The sequence below is a fragment of the Emys orbicularis genome, chromosome 3, assembly GCF_028017835.1.
Source record: "Emys orbicularis isolate rEmyOrb1 chromosome 3, rEmyOrb1.hap1, whole genome shotgun sequence".
In the NCBI taxonomy this organism is placed as follows: Eukaryota; Metazoa; Chordata; order Testudines; family Emydidae; genus Emys; species Emys orbicularis.
In genome coordinates, this window is record NC_088685.1 from 142172041 (window position 1) to 142189606 (window position 17566).

The window sequence follows — 17566 nt, forward strand, 5'->3', positions numbered from 1 at the left end:
GATACGGTACCGCATGAGGAATTATTGGTTAAATTGGAAAAGATGGGGATCGATATGAAAATCCAGAGGTGGATAAAGAACTGGTTAAAGGGGAGACTTCAGCGGGTCATACTGAAAGGTGAACTGTCAGGTTGGAGGGAGGTTACCAGTGGAGTTCCTCAAGGTTCGGTTTTGGGTCCGATTTTATTTAATCTATTTATTACTGACCTTGGAACCGAATGTAGGAGTGGGCTGATAAAGTTTGCGGATGATACAAAGTTGGGAGGTATTGCCAATTCGGAGAAGGATCGGGATATCCTGCAGGGAGATTTGGATGACCTTGTAAACTGGAGTAATAGTAATAGGATGAAATTTAATAGAGAAGTGTAAGGTGATGCATTTAGGGATGACTAACAAGAATTTTAGTTATAAGCTGGGGACTCATCGGTTGGAAGTAATGGAAGAGGAGAAGGACCTCGGAGTCCTGGTTGATCGCAGGATGACTATGAGTCGGCAATGTGACGTGGCCGTGAAAAAAGCTAATGCGGTCCTGGGATGCATTAGGCGAGGTATTTCTAGTAGGGATAAGGAGGTGCTGGTTCCGTTATACAAGGCACTGGTGAGACCTCATTTGGAGTACTGTGTGCAGTTCTGGTCTCCCATGTTTAAAAAGGATGAATACAAACTGCAACGGGTACAGAGAAGGGCCACTAGGATGATCCGAGGAATGGAAAACCTGTCGTATGAAAGGAGACTCGAGGAGCTCGGTTTGTTTACCTTAACCAAAAGAAGGCTGAGGGGGGATATGATTGCTCTCTTTAAATATATCAGAGGGATGAATACCAGGGAGGGAGAGGAATTATTTCAGCTCAGTACTAATGTGGACACGAGAACAAATGGATATAAACTGGCCGTCGGGAAGTTTAGGCTTGAAATTAGACGAAGGTTTCTAACCATCAGAGGGGTGAAGTTCTGGAACAGCCTTCCGAGGGAAACAGTGGGGGGCGAAAGACCTCTCTGGCTTTAAGATTAAGCTTGATAAGTTTATGGAGGGGATGGTTTGATGGGATAACGTGATTTTAGTCAATAGGTCATTAACGTGCCATCGCTGGTAATTAGTAACAATGGTCAATGATGGGATATTAAAAGTTACTACAGAGAACTTTTTTCCGGAGGGTCTGGCTGGAGAATCTTGCTCGCATGCTCGGGGTTCAGCTGATCGCCATATTTGGGGTCGGGAAGGAATTTTCCTCCACGGTAGATTGGCAGAGGCCCTGGACGTTTTTCGCCTTCCTCCGCAGCATGGGGCAGGGGTCGCTTGCTGGAGGATTCTCTGTGACTTGAAGTCTTTAAATCATGATTTGGGGACTTCAACAGCTGAGTCAAGGGAGAGAATTATTCCAGGAGTGGGTGGGTCAGCTTTTGTGGCCTGCATCATGCAGGAGGTCAGACTAGATGATCATAATGGTCCCTTCTGACCTTAAAGTCTATGAGTCTATGAGTCATTCTCTTGTGCTCAACTCCAGGCTATGGAATGATAGGAAAATGAGCATGCAGGAGGAAAGTCACAAACACTTGCACTCTTGCAGTACTGTCAATTAATTACATAGTTCAGCAGTTCACAACCTCAATGCTAAGTGCTAAGGACTATGAACATCCTGGAGACATCCTGTCAGAGCATCTTTACTAAGAGCATAGAATGTGACCAGCCATTTAGGGCAGGATTTTCAAAGTGCTCAGCACTAAACATCAATGAGAACAGAGTTAAGCCAATGCTGAATACTTTTGCTCATTGACTTGAAAAGGAGCAAAGCTAGGCCAATGCTGAGGAGGGTAGAGTTGGTCGAGGTTTTTTCGAATAAATATTTGTTGGAAAATACCAGTTCACCAAAACCAAAACTTTTTGCAGGAAAGAATCAGTTTCAATGAGTTTTCTGTTCAGAAAAAAATCAAAATTGTTGAAATACCCTGTTTTGATATTTTCAAAATGAAGGTTTTTTTGGTTCAAAATGATTTTTTGTTTCTAAATGAAAGTTAATTTATAGTTAAAATTGTAAAAAAGAGAAGAAAAAAGGTTGAAATCTAAACAAAGATTTTTGACGTGATCAAAATGAAGCAATCCAATTGCCCCCAAACTGGATTTTTTTATTTTTTATTTTTTTCAGATTTTTGGTTTACAATTTTTTGTTGTTGAGATTTCAGCTTTTTGGCCTGATTTGGGATGGGAAAATTTCCCACCCAGCTCTAATGCTCAGTGGTATTGAAAACCCTACCCTTATTATTACATATAACATCTTATCATAACAACTATTCATTTAAATATCAGAGGGGCAGCCGCATTAGTCTGTATCCACAAAAACAACGAGGAGTCCGGTGGTACCTTATTTGGCATAAGCTTTCATGTGTGTGTGTGGGGTGGGGTTTACCCACAAAAGCTTATGCCCAAATAAATTTGTTAGTCTTTAAGGTGCCACCGTACTCCTCGTTGGTTTTATTCATTTAAACATTTCAATAATAGCCTAAACATTTGGGAGCCTTCACAAGCCCACAACACACTTGGGCTATTGGGTGTCTGGCCCAGCTGCTCACACTCTTCCCACAGCACTGGAAATATCTGTTTGTCAGCATATCAAATGAATGTGTAGAGACTTATCTATTTCTATATTAAGCCAATGTTTATGTATCTTTCAAACTAGTGAGACATGATTCATAGTCACATGAAAGTGCTCGATTCTGTTTAGTGGTAGCTGGTAAACGTCAAAAAATTAAAACAAAACAAAAAATGAAAGGTGATTAAATAATAAATGTAAACAGTATTTATGATTTCAAATGCATTGTAATTTATGTACCATGAATATTCAGTAAATTCAAAAGTCAGAGCTGCACCCCGCAAATACAGAAGTCAAACTCCACCTACGCCTACAGGCATGATAGCTGTAACCTGTGCAGCACCCCAGAAGTGTGCTAAAAGAAGTAGAAAAAGGTACTAACCAAATTTAATTTGACCTGTAAGACATTAGAGCGCTCTCTATTGTCATTCCTGGGGTAACAATTTTTTTTAAATCCACAGCCCTTATGGCATCTTGAAGTATCTGTAACTCTAACTGCACAAACAAACAAAAAGTGCACACATCTCTCCCTACTGGTCTAGCCCTCTCCCGTTTCTCCTCCTTCTTCCCCACAATGGGATGAATCTTCCCCCGGTGTCCCTGTAGTGTCCGTTCAACAGAGAATGCAATCTTATTGAAGTGTTTAGTTCCCCTGAACACTATGGGGCTATTCAGGTGAATAGGGGCTGCAGGATCCAACCCTTATACTGCAAGTTTCTTAACACAGGGACTTTATTTTATTTCAAAGTCTCAATAGTGCCATACGATACATCGCATACTAGCTGTGCTGGTTGTTGTGAAAATTCAACTGCTATTTATTTATTTTGTTCTTGTAATTCATGTCGGTGTTGCCTATCAGATGGATAGGGTCCCCTTTTTATACCTGCATCAGTCAAAATAAATAAATACAATAAAAGTGAATATGCAAATAATAAATAATTCATGGAAAATTGATACAGTAAGAAAGGAGGGAAACTGCAAATAAAACAGAAGAAAAAAAAAGTAAGATCAACTGAGCAAGGAAATCCACCACTGTCCCTCAAAGAGAATTAACAGTCACTATCAGCTACAATAAGATCATAATTAGCAAGGGATTCAGATTTCATACATGTAATAACTGACAAAACAAACTGCTAATTGCAGATAATACACCTACACTACTGAAGGACAAAGACTGGTACAGAATTATGCACAAGGAGTGGGAGGTTTACAAGAAGAGAAATGTTTCAGTCTAGTAGACTGAAAATATTACATACTAGCCAAGAAAAGGCTAAAACCACCACCTTGAAAATAAGCTGTAATAAGTTACTGACAGAAAGCAAAAAAGGTACAGAAAAGAAGTATTTATATAAATGGTGGGCCAAATTCTGGCCCTGATACAGGTGTAGCCTAAGCTCGCAGAGGAGAAACTCATGCTGGGGATATATGCGCATGGGCACAAGAAACAAGGGGGTGAAATTCTGATTCCATAGAAGTTAATAATCCTGGTTTTCAATCCAGGACTTTGTATAATGTCAGGTTTTGACGTAACAGTATAATGAGTTATTGTTCATCTAGTAATAACTTAGGCAATATTTGCCAGAGATATGTTTAGGGTTATTTACCTTTCATTTGATGAATGAACATTTGAAATTAAAACCCCTTGATTTGATTTCTGGTGACTGTTGAATTTTTAATCATTGATAGGGCTATGATTTTGTCACAGAGGCCATGGAAGCTATGGAGCTGCCGCGGGTGGCCGGGGTACCCTGGATCTCTGAGCTGTCCCGGGTGGCCGGGGTGCCCCGGAGCGCCGAGCCGCCGCGGGCGGCCGTGTTTATTCTCAAGGTTTATGCCAGTGGAATGAATTTGGCTCAGAATCCTCATTTCTCCCTCTCTCTTTGGCAACTGGACAAAATCCACCTGACAGTGACAGAGGAGTCTGTGATGCCAGGCACTTTCATAAGCATCAGAGCAAACTGGAAGCTCATTTCACTTCATGTCCCTGCACTTCTCCAAGCCACATCACACCTGGGTTCTCTAGGTCTCTGGCAATCACAATAAATGAGTTGAGTCCAAATGGCTTTCATTCTCTCTATTGGGACTTCCTCAATAATGGATTTTTCTCCACTCTCCCAGTGATATTTGTTGGATCAGGAGTTGAAATAACAAGGGCTAACACCTATGCTTAGGACCTAATTTACAGAAATGCTGAGAACTCAGCTACAAATGAAGCCAATGGGAGCTCTGCTTTGAATATATAAAGTGCTATAAGAATGCTGAACTATGAAAAATCAGTGTCTCAAGCCTGGTACTGTCACTTTGGCCTTAAGTTTATGTGCCTCAGTTTCCCACCTGTACAATGTGGATAATAGTACTTCCCCACCTCACAGGGATGCTGTGAAGATGAATTCATTAACATTTGTGAAGCACTCAGCACCAACAATGATGAGCACCATAGAAATGCCCAGGAGGAAATTCATTATGTATTCTATGTGAGATTTGGATGATGTGTGGTAATTAAAGCCTGGGGCCACACATTGAACGATTAAGACAAAAAGAAATATTACACATTTCCCAAAGAAAGAATGCCCATTGAGGGAGTGCTGCCCATTCTGTGCATTGAGGGCTTGATTCTTCTCTCACTCAAGTCAATGGAAAAACTCCTATTAACTTCAGTGGTGCAGGATCAAGCCTAGAGTGAAGAAGGGATCCTGCAGAAAAGACAGTACGTAATCTTGTAATTAAATGCTGTATCATAGTGCACATGCACAAAGAGGCTGAATGAAGATTGTATAAAGAACCTTAATTGTGACATTTCCGAACTTTTTAGAGCTTAACTTTGCAACCTAAACAACGTTCTTTTAACATAGCTTTATTAATGTAATTTATATTGCCATAGCACTAATCAGGATCAGACAGCAAGACGGCACGGACCCTCTTCCAAGGAGTTTGCAGTCCGGGAAGCCAAGTATCACACAAAGGGTTGGGGGAGAGAAATGAAATCATTTTATTCGGTCTCCCTCTCAGTCAGTTCAATTCTGCTCTCCCATTCATGTATTCTCTGCTTCTTGTTGCCCAATCAATTAAATTCTGTCCCCAGATTCCATTTCTTCCTCCCCTTCCCAACATCATATGCTTACTTCAGAGTCCCAGGCAACTCATTCCCAAAATTCCCCTTAGCTGGCAGGGAATCAGGTAGATATGAGGGAAGGCTCCTGGGCTGGATGGGTTGGGGTCCACGCTGGGGCTCCTGCTGGTTTTGGGGTAAAGCTGCAGGGGTTGGGTGAGGGCTCAGCAAAGCCACCCCCACAGCAATTCACACCTCTCCCTATTACTGAACAGGAAGAGGCCTGGCAGCTTCCTGCTGTTTAGCACCTCTCTCTGCTTCTCATGGGTTCCTGCTGAAGGAGCAGAGTGAACCCTCAATGACAGCAGCACTATTGTAGATGGCTGGGAGGCCCTGGCTGCAGCATCTCCAACTGCTTCCAGGCAGCACATCAGCAGGTATGTGCTGGGACTGGAGGCAGAGTGGCCCTCTACCCAGGCACCAGCCAGCACAACATGAGGGATTGGGGGGAGCAATGAGAGCCCAGACTACAGGAAGAGAACACACAGCTCTCCCCCTTATTTTCCTCTGTACATCTGTTGTCTCCTATATTTGCCAACATGCCTCCACCTGCCTTGTCCATGTCTCTGGCTAGAAATTTCAATCTGAACCCAGCTCACTGTCTGCCTGTAAAGAAACATGGCCCCTATTTTCTTATAATTCCCTTTTAACTTTTTTCTACCTTGTTGTAGATATGAGCTATTGACAAGCATATATCTGTTACAGTTCTGTTAGAAACTCATAATCTGGCTGTCTGGACAACTCTGATAAACACAAAATCTTTTTGTATGACCTACATACACACCATCATAAATAAACTATTTAACATCTGGTAACAATCCACATTCGTTCCAAAATTTAGCAGCACTAGTGTGGGAAGATTTTTTGAAAAACAAATCTGATTGCAGTAGTTATCAAATATGCAACAGTAAAACTATAAAACATATTTTCCAAACCATCAGAACTAAAAACTGATCAGTGCTGCATCTCAAATATTACAGGAGGACAAAACTACCCCTTTTGATATTCTGATGGAGTCTTACAAAATTTTCTCTCTAATGTCAAAAGAATGTCAATCCTGTGCAAAGATAAACATACCTTCTCCTATCTAAAAAACCCTAAAAACTGATCTTGCCTTTTGACTCAAGACTAAAGCATTCTCCAAGGAAGATGAAAAACTCAGGAAGCGATGGGTTTTGGATGTATTTAATGCTTTATATCTCTCCAGACAAGAGGGATATTTATTATTATAAATTAAAAAAAAAAATTACCATCTGCCATGCAATGTTCTTCCTTAGACACAAAAGGCAGAGTTCTTATACTGGCTGGGAAAACAACAATAGACCAAATTGTACTTATACATATGTTCCAAATGAACAATCACAGGTCTTTTTAAAGAGTCAAATCTGACTAATTTCTAGGGATGCAGCTGGCCAGGGTATCACGAGAGGAGATTCTAGTAATTCCTTTAGACAGATCTGGCAGGGTAAATGGCAGAGAAAAAAATGAAATGCCTTTCAAAACAAATTGCTAAGGCAGAACTAGGAGATAATCACACCTGTGCCTGCAATGGACAGCAGAACATTTGTTCATTTAATAGTTTATATATATATATATATATATATATATATATATATATATATATAAAAAACAAAAGCACAGTGAATGGGAGAATACATATATACACACATATGTGTATATATATATTTTCTCCCATTCACTGTGCTTTTTTAAAAGCATTAGAGCACTGGAGAAATATCTCTTTCTGCTCATGTACCAATTAGCTTCTAGTTGATAGGAGCAAGAAGTACATATAGAATTGTATGGACCATGAATCACCTGTTCATACAAGATCCTTTAATTTCAACAAGGCAATAAAAATCACCATAACTGATTAAGGGCACTCTAGAAACTAACCTACATCTTCTCTGGGAGGCAGCAGAAGTGATAATTAGGGGGAAATGATTTCCCTAGCTTCCTGGAGATAAAATTTAGCCCAGACACAAGTGAAACAGCTTTATGGCCAATTAGCACATTTGGAAAACATCCACAGACTGATTCCTAATCAAGACATTCCTAATCAAGACATTCCCACAGAGATATTGAAACTTAGCAGAAACAAACAAACCAAAGATTTCATTATGAGAAATCCAACAACGCCTTAGTATGTCTTGGAAAAGGACAGAAAAAAACTTGACATGTCTTCCTTCCTCACTTACAACACTTCAAACACAGGACTGTAGTCTGTTACACAAAAATGATCAGATACAAGTGACTTCCTTGGATTCTTTATAATTCAGAACAGTCAACTGACATATCCACAAACTGATTAGAATACTTAAAAAATTCCTGTCCAAGAAACCTGAGCGAGACAAAGGAAACTGAAGCTAGCAAAGTTATAAAATCCTTAGACTTAGGAAAAGCTTGCAGCCCTGATGAGATTGCAACACAGTTTGACGAAATCCTTACTGCAAATTCCCCTCCTTGCTGAAGTGTTTAATTGTTCATTTAAAGCATACAGTTCCAGTTTTGATGTTACATTCTAATATCACCTGGTGCCTCAAAGAGAATAAACCACCAGAAGAATGTTCTTACTACAGACTCCATTTTATTCCTTCAAAATTAAATGTCATAGGATCATCTACCAAATTGGTCATGGTGGAGTCTCCGTCACAGGCAATTTTAAAATCAAGATTGGATGTTTTTCTAGCAGATATGCTTTATCAAACAAGCATTAGTGTGGGGCACTTCTATAGCCTATGTGACACAGGAGGTCAGAGTAGATGATCACAGTGGTGCCTTGTGGCTTTCGAATCTATGAATCTATTCCTCCACACTGCTGGTGGATGTATGGCAAGGAGGCATTCAGCAACATCATTAGCAGTGGCCATATCCCCAAATCCAAGTTTTTGTAACTCAAACAAATATAATTATAAAAATCACAGATCTAGATATAACTCTAGATCCTTCAGCCTACTTACTAGGGGCTTTCCTGCAAATATCCTCTGGTGGGGCAACATAGAGATACTTGTTCTTGGCTAATTATGACAAAATTTTAAATGCAAATGTACAGATTCCATCTCTATAACTGGCTGGCTTGAAAGAATCTGAGACATTCTGATCATGGAGAAATGAACCCATTCTCTCAAAGGGTATGTCTACTCTTTGAGCCGGGGGTGCAATCCCCAGCTCAAAAAGACATACCCGTGATAGCTCTGATTGAACTAGTGTGCTAAAAATAGGGTGTAGCGACCGCACCCTGAGCAGGAGGACTGGCTAACTTTCCCAAATACATGCCTAGCATCTTGGATGAGTCGAGGTGGCTAGCCCCTCTTGCCACTCAAGCTACTGAGCTATGCTAGTTGTGATACAATATAGGGCCCTTTTTTTCCAATCTGTGAGAAGAGAAACCCCATTGATTCACTAGCTGCAAACATATTTTGGAGAATGTCTGAGTCTCGCACTGGTTGACATCCAGATTCTTCTCACAGTCTTAATGGAATAAATATCATGGTAATGTGACATATTTGCAATTGCTATTATATTGTAATCAGACTTCAGAATGGATCAAAAGTGATCTCTTTTAGCAAAGCAAGAATTTCATTAATATTTCCCATTCCATATCTAATCATTAGATTAAAAGAAACTTCATAAAATACAAATTAACAGTTTTCAGTTAGAAAAATATTCTTCACTTCTTTTCTTAAGACACAGGGATAGTCTTAAGTACATGCTTAATCTTAAGCATATGCTTAAGCGCTTTGCTAAATTAGTGCCTTGAACAATTGCTGATTTCTGCATTTCAGAGGTGAGTGATAGGATTCATATAGAGAGTTTGCTTTTCAATTTAAAATTATACCTGAAATCAAAAAAAACCCCACCACTTCTAGAAGATTTTTTTACATCACTGTTCTACTTTTGCTTCAAGTAACACTTAAGATTACTAAAACTGAAAGAGATTTAAAACATTCTCTATTTTTCCAGTTTGTTTATTTGTACATTTGACATTTTCTATCTAGTCAGTTTCATTATTTCTCATGAATAGTCAGCAAGTTGCCCCTGCTTGGTTAGTTAGAACACTTTTTAAAAATACAAAACTGATTGCGAAAGCTCAAAGGTCAGCAGGGCCTCAGAGACAGGTGTAGTACCTGAAGCGACATTTAACTTACATTTTTGAAATTGGCTAGATTTCAGACAGGACAGTATACTTTTCAGTTTCTAAAGAGCTTTAGAATACTTCATAATGAAATGCATGATGTATATGTGAGAGATCATTGTAACATACATTGCAGTTAACAAAAAAATCAGATAACAAAGCAGTCGCTCATTATAGAACTGGTTGCATCTTGCCATCAATTGCATGGGGACCCCCCACTGAAGTCACTGGGGTTTTGCATAGAAATTGATGGCAGGATTTGGCAAAAGTTACGTCAATACCATTGACATGTTATTTTATTTGTTTCACTATTCCTCAAAAGAGAAGAATATCTCATCCCAGAGTGCAATAATTCTTTCAGGTTGCATTGCCTACCATTAGTATGGTTGCGATGACTTAAAATTGTAATCACATGGCCACCTTTTTACCACTTACAAACTGCCAATATCTGCTCCATCTAAAGTGATAAAAGAGTTTTTGGAAGATGAATGAAAACTCTGAGCCAAGGTAAGCTGAAGAATTATAGGGTATCACCATTAAACAAATAGGTTTAGTTTTACATATATTTCATTTGTGTCTATGAAGTAACAGCATTTTAAGTGAAAGAAAAGAGTTATTCTAATATAGCAGTCAATGGTATAATAACGTAAAGACCTTGGTCTTACCCTTTGTTTTCAAGTCGTTTAATACCTTTGATTCGGTGGGCAGTATATCGCTCACGAGTTTTATCTCAATATTTCGAGACGCCAGTTCTAGCAATTTTTCAAAAAGATGCTGGCCCTGGGGAAAATATCAAAGGAAAGCAAGGTTTATAAAATAAAGAACTGTTTGAATTATCCAGCAATAAAAAAAAAGACACATATAAAAGCAAAATTATATTGGACAGTAACTGGAGTAAACAGCAGTTAGTCCACAACTATGCTGAAATCTGCCTAAAGACTGCCTCCACCCCTTGCTTGAAAAACCATTTTGAAGATAAAATTTGCCTCTCACTTATTCCAGATTGTGGTCAGTGGTGTTGCACAGGTGTAACTGATCAAATTTGGCCCTCAGTTCTTAATACTGCATTAACAGTTTAGGATTTAATTTACTGGGTTTAAATAAAACAGAGACAAAGGATTTATTTTGTACTGACAACACTGGTCTACAATTTTTGAGAAGTCGTCTGCTTCAGAGATAAAATGTGCTATTTATTATGTATTTTGATGTGCTGAATTCAAATATGACAATTAAAACAACAGATTGGCTACTGTTTCTAAGATATTTAAGTTTTTACATTTTATGTCTATGTATATTGTGTAGATAGTAGAGTTTTAATCATAAATTGTAAACCTAGGTCTTTTCATGTGTTTATGGTTGCTTTACATGATAATATTTCACCTGTCCTGTTTATGTAACACTTTAAAAATCAGCAAAAGGGTTATATAAATAAAATTTATTATGAAACAAAAGGCAAAAAACTATTCTGTACATAGTTTAGTCCTATTCAGTGTCTACTCGGCGCTTCTTGGCTTGTCTCTTGTATTCATAGAATCATAGAATATCAGGATTGGAAGGGACCTCAGGAGATCATCTAGTCCAACCCCCTGCTCAAAGCAGGACCAATCTCCAGACAGATTTTTACCCCAGTTCCCTAAATGGCCCCCTCAAGGATTGAACTCACAACCCTGGGTTTAGCAGGCCAATGCTCAAACCACTGAGCTATCCCTCCCCCACAATTCATTATTCATTAAATGGAGCATCTCTTGTCACTGTCCAGCAATAGTCTGCAAGCATTGATGGGCTCCATTTGCCCTGATAGCGTTTCTCCATTGTTGCAATGTCCTGGTGAAATCGCTCGCCGTGCTCGTCGCTCACTGCTCCGCAGTTCAGTGGAAAAAAATCTGGATGAGAGTGCAAAAAATGTATCTCTAGTGACATGTTGCAACCAAGGCTTTTGTATGCCTTGAGGAGGTTTTCCACCAACAACCTGTAGTTGTCTGCCTTGTTGTTTCCGAGAAAATTGATTGCCACTAACCCGGAAGGCTTTCCATGCTGTCTTTTCCTTGCCACGCAGTGCACGGTCAAATGCATCATCTCGAAGAAGTTCACGAATCTGAGGACCAACAAAGACACCTTCCTTTATCTTAGCTTCACTTAACCTTGGAAATTTTCCACGGAGGTACTTGAAAGCTGCTTGTGTTTTGTCAATGGCCTTGACAAAGTTCTTCATCAGACCCAGCTTGATGTGTAAGGGTGGTAACAAAATCTTCCTTGATTCAACAAGTGGTGGATGCTGAACACTTTTCCTCCCAGGCTCCAATGACTGTCGGAGTGACCAATCTTTCTTGATGTAGTGGGAATCTCTTGCACGACTATCCCATTCGCAGAGAAAACAGCAGTACTTTGTGTATCCAGTCTGCAGACCAAGCAAGAGAGCAACAACCTTCAAATCGCCACAAAGCTGCGAATGTTTGGATAATGCACAGTCCACTTTTTCTTCTTTGACACACCTTTCCCAACTGGAGGCACCATGCAGAAGTAACAATTGCTGGTATGATCTGTTGGCTCTCTCCAAATCATTGGCACTGCAAAAGGCATAGATTTCCTTTTCCTGTTCAACCACTGGCGAAGATTTGTTGCACAAGTGTTGCAGCATATGTGTGGGGCCCACCTCTTGTCCTGATCTCCAATTTTGCAGCCAAAATAAAGGTGATAGGCTTTCTTAACCATAGTGGTTATACTGAGCTTTTGTGATGCAAAAGTCACTTCACCACAAACATAGCAGAAGTTATCTGCACTGTTCACACAAGTACGAGGCATCTCTGCTCACTTTGGCTAAACAGAAATGTGTCCCTTTGCAAAATCAAACACTGACAAATAAGAGAGCACGACACTGTATGATTTCTAGAGCTGATATAGGGCAATTTGTTCAGCAGAGTGATGTAAGCTTCGTTATGATTGCATCATCCAGGACTTCTAGGAATAACATGATGCAATTCATATCATGTATGACGCAATACCAGCTTCAGATTGCATCATTCATTGTTTTGCCTAAAAAGCAAGTACTGTCCAAACCCAGTCATAGATTTATTCATAGATCCAGTCAAAGATGTATTTTAGTCATTTCTGGTTTAAATTGAGATCCCTTCCCTTTATAACTCACTTATCCTCCGCCATTCCCAAGTCAAGGGTCGTATATACTGACCCAATAGCATATCTTGAAAACTAGAGCCAATCAACAATTTTAAGCATCATTTTCGTTCTCAGTAACCCAGAATTAGTAAAGTTTGACTACATTTATTTCAGAAGCATTTTGGCTGTAGAGCAGTGTGCAATTCGGGAGGTAGTTCAGGAGTAGTACTAAGGGGGTCCAGTTAGGCACTGGTTTGTCTTTCTGCTGCTCTTGAATATACCCAGTTAAACTGGTAATGAAAGTGGCCAGTTGTGCACGCTTAAGTGTGTCTTGGTCAAACATTCAGACCTTTTCTATTTCAAGCCACATTTTGAAGATTTTGCAAAGAATCACTGAAGACAAGATACATGTTAAGTCTGAGCTTTCAAAACAAAGCTATTTTGGAATTCTCTAGGTTTTGTTAAAAATGCATTTTTAAATACTTATATAATTGTAAAAGCTAAAAGGGATTTTGGCTAAACTTTAAAAAAAGGAACCATTGGACTGAGACCAAGCATGAAATATTTAAATCCAAACGAAATATGCTGCTAAATTATAAATATCTAAAATGAAGAGTCCAGAATATAATGTCCAGCTCACTATTAGCTATGGTATGCTACCATAATATAATGAGGGTTTGTGTTTAATTGCTGCTATTTTAGCTCATTAAATACAGATGCCATAAGTGATTAGAAGAACATAAAATAAAAAGTATGCAGAAGTCATGGTTTTATTTAACTGACTTAGCCAGGGTCTACCCTCAGAATACATATACACATTTCCCATGAAAGTTAGTGGGAGCTGTACATGAACATCCCAGAGTAAAATCTAGCACAAAAACTTAAAAGGAAAAAAAAAAGCAAGTTTTCAAGAATCACATCATATTAACCTGCAAACAAACCATTCTATACAACACCAGCAAGAAAAAAACATCTACAGAACCATGCCAATCAGCTCCCGGCACAAAACGTGCACCCTTCCCAAGTACATTGATCACACTAAAGCCTTAATAGAGTCCATGCCAGGAAAATGATCCATGCGAAAAATAGTATGTGATAGGGTTATCATATTTCAACACTGAAAAAAGAGGACACTCCACGGGGGCCTGGCCCTGCCCCAACTCCGCCCCTTCCCCACCCCCGGCCCCACCCCAACTCCGCCCCAGCCCCGCCCCTTCCCCAAAGCCCCTGCCCCAACTCTGCCCCCTCCCCTGAGCACCCTGCATACCCCCTCCTCCCTCCCGCTCTGATCTTGGTTGGGGGTTGCTAAGTGCTTCCCTGCTCCCCACTCGCCCTGCAGCCCCCCCGCCCCTGCAGCCTCTGTGACCCCTGCTCCCCACTCACCCTGCAGCCCCTGCAGCCTCTGTGACCCCTGCTCCCCACTCACCCTGCAGCCCCTGCACCCCCCGCCCCTGCAGCCTCTGCGCCCCCCGCCTGCCCTGCCCCTGCACCCCCCCGCCCCTGCAGCCTCTGTGACCCCTGCTCCCCACTCGCCCTACAGCCTCTGCGCCCCCCGCCTGCCCTGCCCCTGCGCCCCCCTGCCCCTGCAGCCTCTGTGACCCCTGCTCCTCACTCTCCCTGCAGCCCCTGCACCCCCCCGCCCCTGCAGCCTCTGTGACCCCTGCTCCCCACTCGCCCTGCAGCCCCTATGCCCCTGCCTGCCCTGCTCCTCCTCGCCCTGCAGCCCCTGCACCCCCCTGCCCCTGCAGCCTCTATGCCCCCGCCTGCGCTGCTCCCCCGCTCCCCCGGCAGCCTCTGCCGTCACAGAGGCTGCAGGGGCGGGGGGGTGCAGGGGCTGCAGGGCGAGTGAGGAGCAGGGGTCACAGCAGGCTGCAGGGTGAGCTGGGGGCTTCAGACGCTCGGCAGCGCGGGTCCCTGCAGCCCCGGCCGCAGCTTCCTTCCTGCCGCCGAGCACGTTCCCCGGCCTGTCTGTCCCCGCCGGAAACAGCTCCCGCGGCGCCGGGTTCCAAGCTGCGCGGGGCAACGGGGCCACAGGAAGGGTACCCCAGTGGCCGGGGGGGGGTCCCCGCCCGCGAGAGAAGCCCGAGCCCCCCCCGTTCCCCGCCTCAGCATTGTAGCTGGGGCAGCTGGGCTGCGCTGCGGACCCAGCGGATAGTGCTGGACGGACCCTGGCTTATGCCTCCCTATTTCCCCGGACATGTCCGGTTCTTTGGAAATTCCCCCCGGACGGGGATTTGAGCACCAAAAAGCCGGACATGTCCGGGGAAATCTGGATGTATGGTAACCCTAACATAATGCATATGCACAAAGGGCTGGAATTAAGGTTGCACAGGCAAGCTAAATTCAGCATTTCCTAACTTTGCTTGACTCTGCCACCTAAATAATGTTGTTTTAACATAGCTAAGGCTCCACTCAAACCCCTTCCTGTCCCTCCCCACCTGCACAGGAGTGAGTAGCAACCCCCAGCAGCTGCTCTCCCTCCCACACACACATCTGTGGTATATGTAGTCTGCACAAGGAAGTAAGGGAGCATCTTCCATCCCTTTATTCTACTGTGTGGAAAGGAAAGGCATCTCATTATTGAGTCCCATGTCATTGTATACTTAGCATAAGTGAAGTACAGGAGGTCTCTTAAACTGTCTGCAATACAGCTCCATTTCTAACCATTTATTTTCAATGTGCTATGTATACATCAAGGCAAAATAAGAACAGCAGGCTTTTAAAAACAAGTTGAAATGCTTCCTCCAAATTATAGGGAAGCCACAGGGTTGCTATTACAGTAAACAATTGTTTATTTTTACTTGTGTTACATACAAAACCACCGCCCAGCTCCTGTCTCAGCACAGAGCTCACAGAAACTCCAGGAAACAATTGGGCTCTGCTGCTATGAATGCACCAGTGCATCTTAAATGCAGAAGCTCCCCCGACTGAAATAGCTTCAAATGGGGCTGCCCAGTTCATCTCTTTTCCAGGGCAGAAGTCACTGACCAGCTAGATGTAATAGGAGAATCAGAAAACATTTTTATTCAAATTACAAATTGCTCACTATAATTCTGTTCCACCTTTCCTAAGATCACTAGATGGCCCTACACACAATATTCCCCTCTCCTTATTCCCTAAGGACTAACGGTATAGGCGCCAACTCTGTGGGTGCTCTGGGGCTGGAGTGCCCACCAGCAGCCCCCTTGAATCAGCTCCTCTCCCACCCCTCCCAGTGTGTCCCACCTGCTGGCAGGCCCCACCAATCAGCTCCTCCCCCTCCCCCTAGCACCTCCTGCCTGCCGCGATCAGCTGTTCAGCGGCATGCAGGAGGCGCCAGGAGGAGGGGCAGAGCAAGAGCGTAGTACGATCAGGGGACGGGGCAGAGGTGGGAAAAGGCGGTGAGTGGGAAAAGGCGAGGCAAGGGTGGAGCCTTGAGGGAAGGGGTGGAGTGGGGGCAGAACAGGGATCAAGCACCACCGGGGAAATGAAGAAGCTGGCACCTGTGACTAAAGGCATGATTCAACTCCCACTGAAATGAGTGGGAGTCTTTCTGCTGTCTTCAGTGGGGAGTGGATCAGTCCCTTAGCCCTTAGGGGCTCAAAGATGTTTAAGATTGAACTTCTGTAGCCTGACTGATGGCTGCTGGTGCATAGCAAAAGCAGGCATCTACTCTGAAAATCCTGAGCAATATTTTTACTATCAAAAGACACCCAATGATATAACCCTAGAAAAAACAGTCGAAATACGGTGTTTGTATTCTTAAATTATAAAAACATTGAAAATCTCAATATAGAAAATGTTAAATAAAAACCAAAAACATTTAATAAAACAGCCAAGGTCATGATGCTAATGAAGGCCATGTAGTGGCTAGAGAGAGTGGTAATATGTGTTCACTATGAGTAAGAGTGCTGAGAATTGTTGGAGATATACAAATGAAAAGATTTGCCTTTTTCCTATTTGTCACTGCATGGTCTATGCTCTTGGCAGGTGCTCAATCCCACACAATGCTGAATTTATACTTTCAAAACAACTATGAAAAACACTGAATTCTTTGTATTTAAAGCCTCTTACATCCCGTACTAGTAACTAGGGGAAATTTTACAAATATTTCCTAATACAACCCAGGATTAAGTCTCTTAAATGATGCACTGTATTGGTTAAACTATCCTGCTTTCTTTCCATTTAATATTTCGGACCCAGCTGGTAATATTTCTTGATATGTTTATTTGTAATTTTACTGTTATTGTTCTCTGCAAAAGGACCAGGGAGACGATCTGAAGAGTTTTGTCACTGCTGTCAGCGGCCTTGAAATGTTTCTGTCAAATAAGAGTCCTCATGCTGTAACTCAGGGATTTGTGAGACAATATCAGACTGCTGTGTGACTACACGACAGTCTCCAGTATCATTTCTTACATAGTCAGCTTATGAGATTTGAAAAGAAATCAGGTACCAGACCAAGTACCATGAAATTGCAGCATGCTATTATATAACCTTTATGAAACCATGCCTCTTAGGAAGCTGGCTATATTCTCTTGCATTTTGCACAACCCATTGAAACAACCTTCTGAAAAAGGCAAAGTATGATACAACAAAGTATGTTTCACATGAATAAACTATCATTCTCTGGACAGTTTTGGA

General features: G+C 42.0%; 1 protein-coding gene across 1 annotated transcript in view; it reads right to left on the bottom strand.

Annotated features, from left to right (window-relative positions):
- Positions 1-17566, bottom strand: part of PLD5 (phospholipase D family member 5) — a 259968-nt gene that overhangs the window by 89891 nt on the left and 152511 nt on the right. Inside the window, exon 4 of the mRNA XM_065401866.1 lies at positions 10498-10612. Within this exon, the coding sequence (XP_065257938.1) occupies positions 10498-10612 (115 nt within the window). The remainder of the gene's footprint in view (positions 1-10497; positions 10613-17566) is intronic.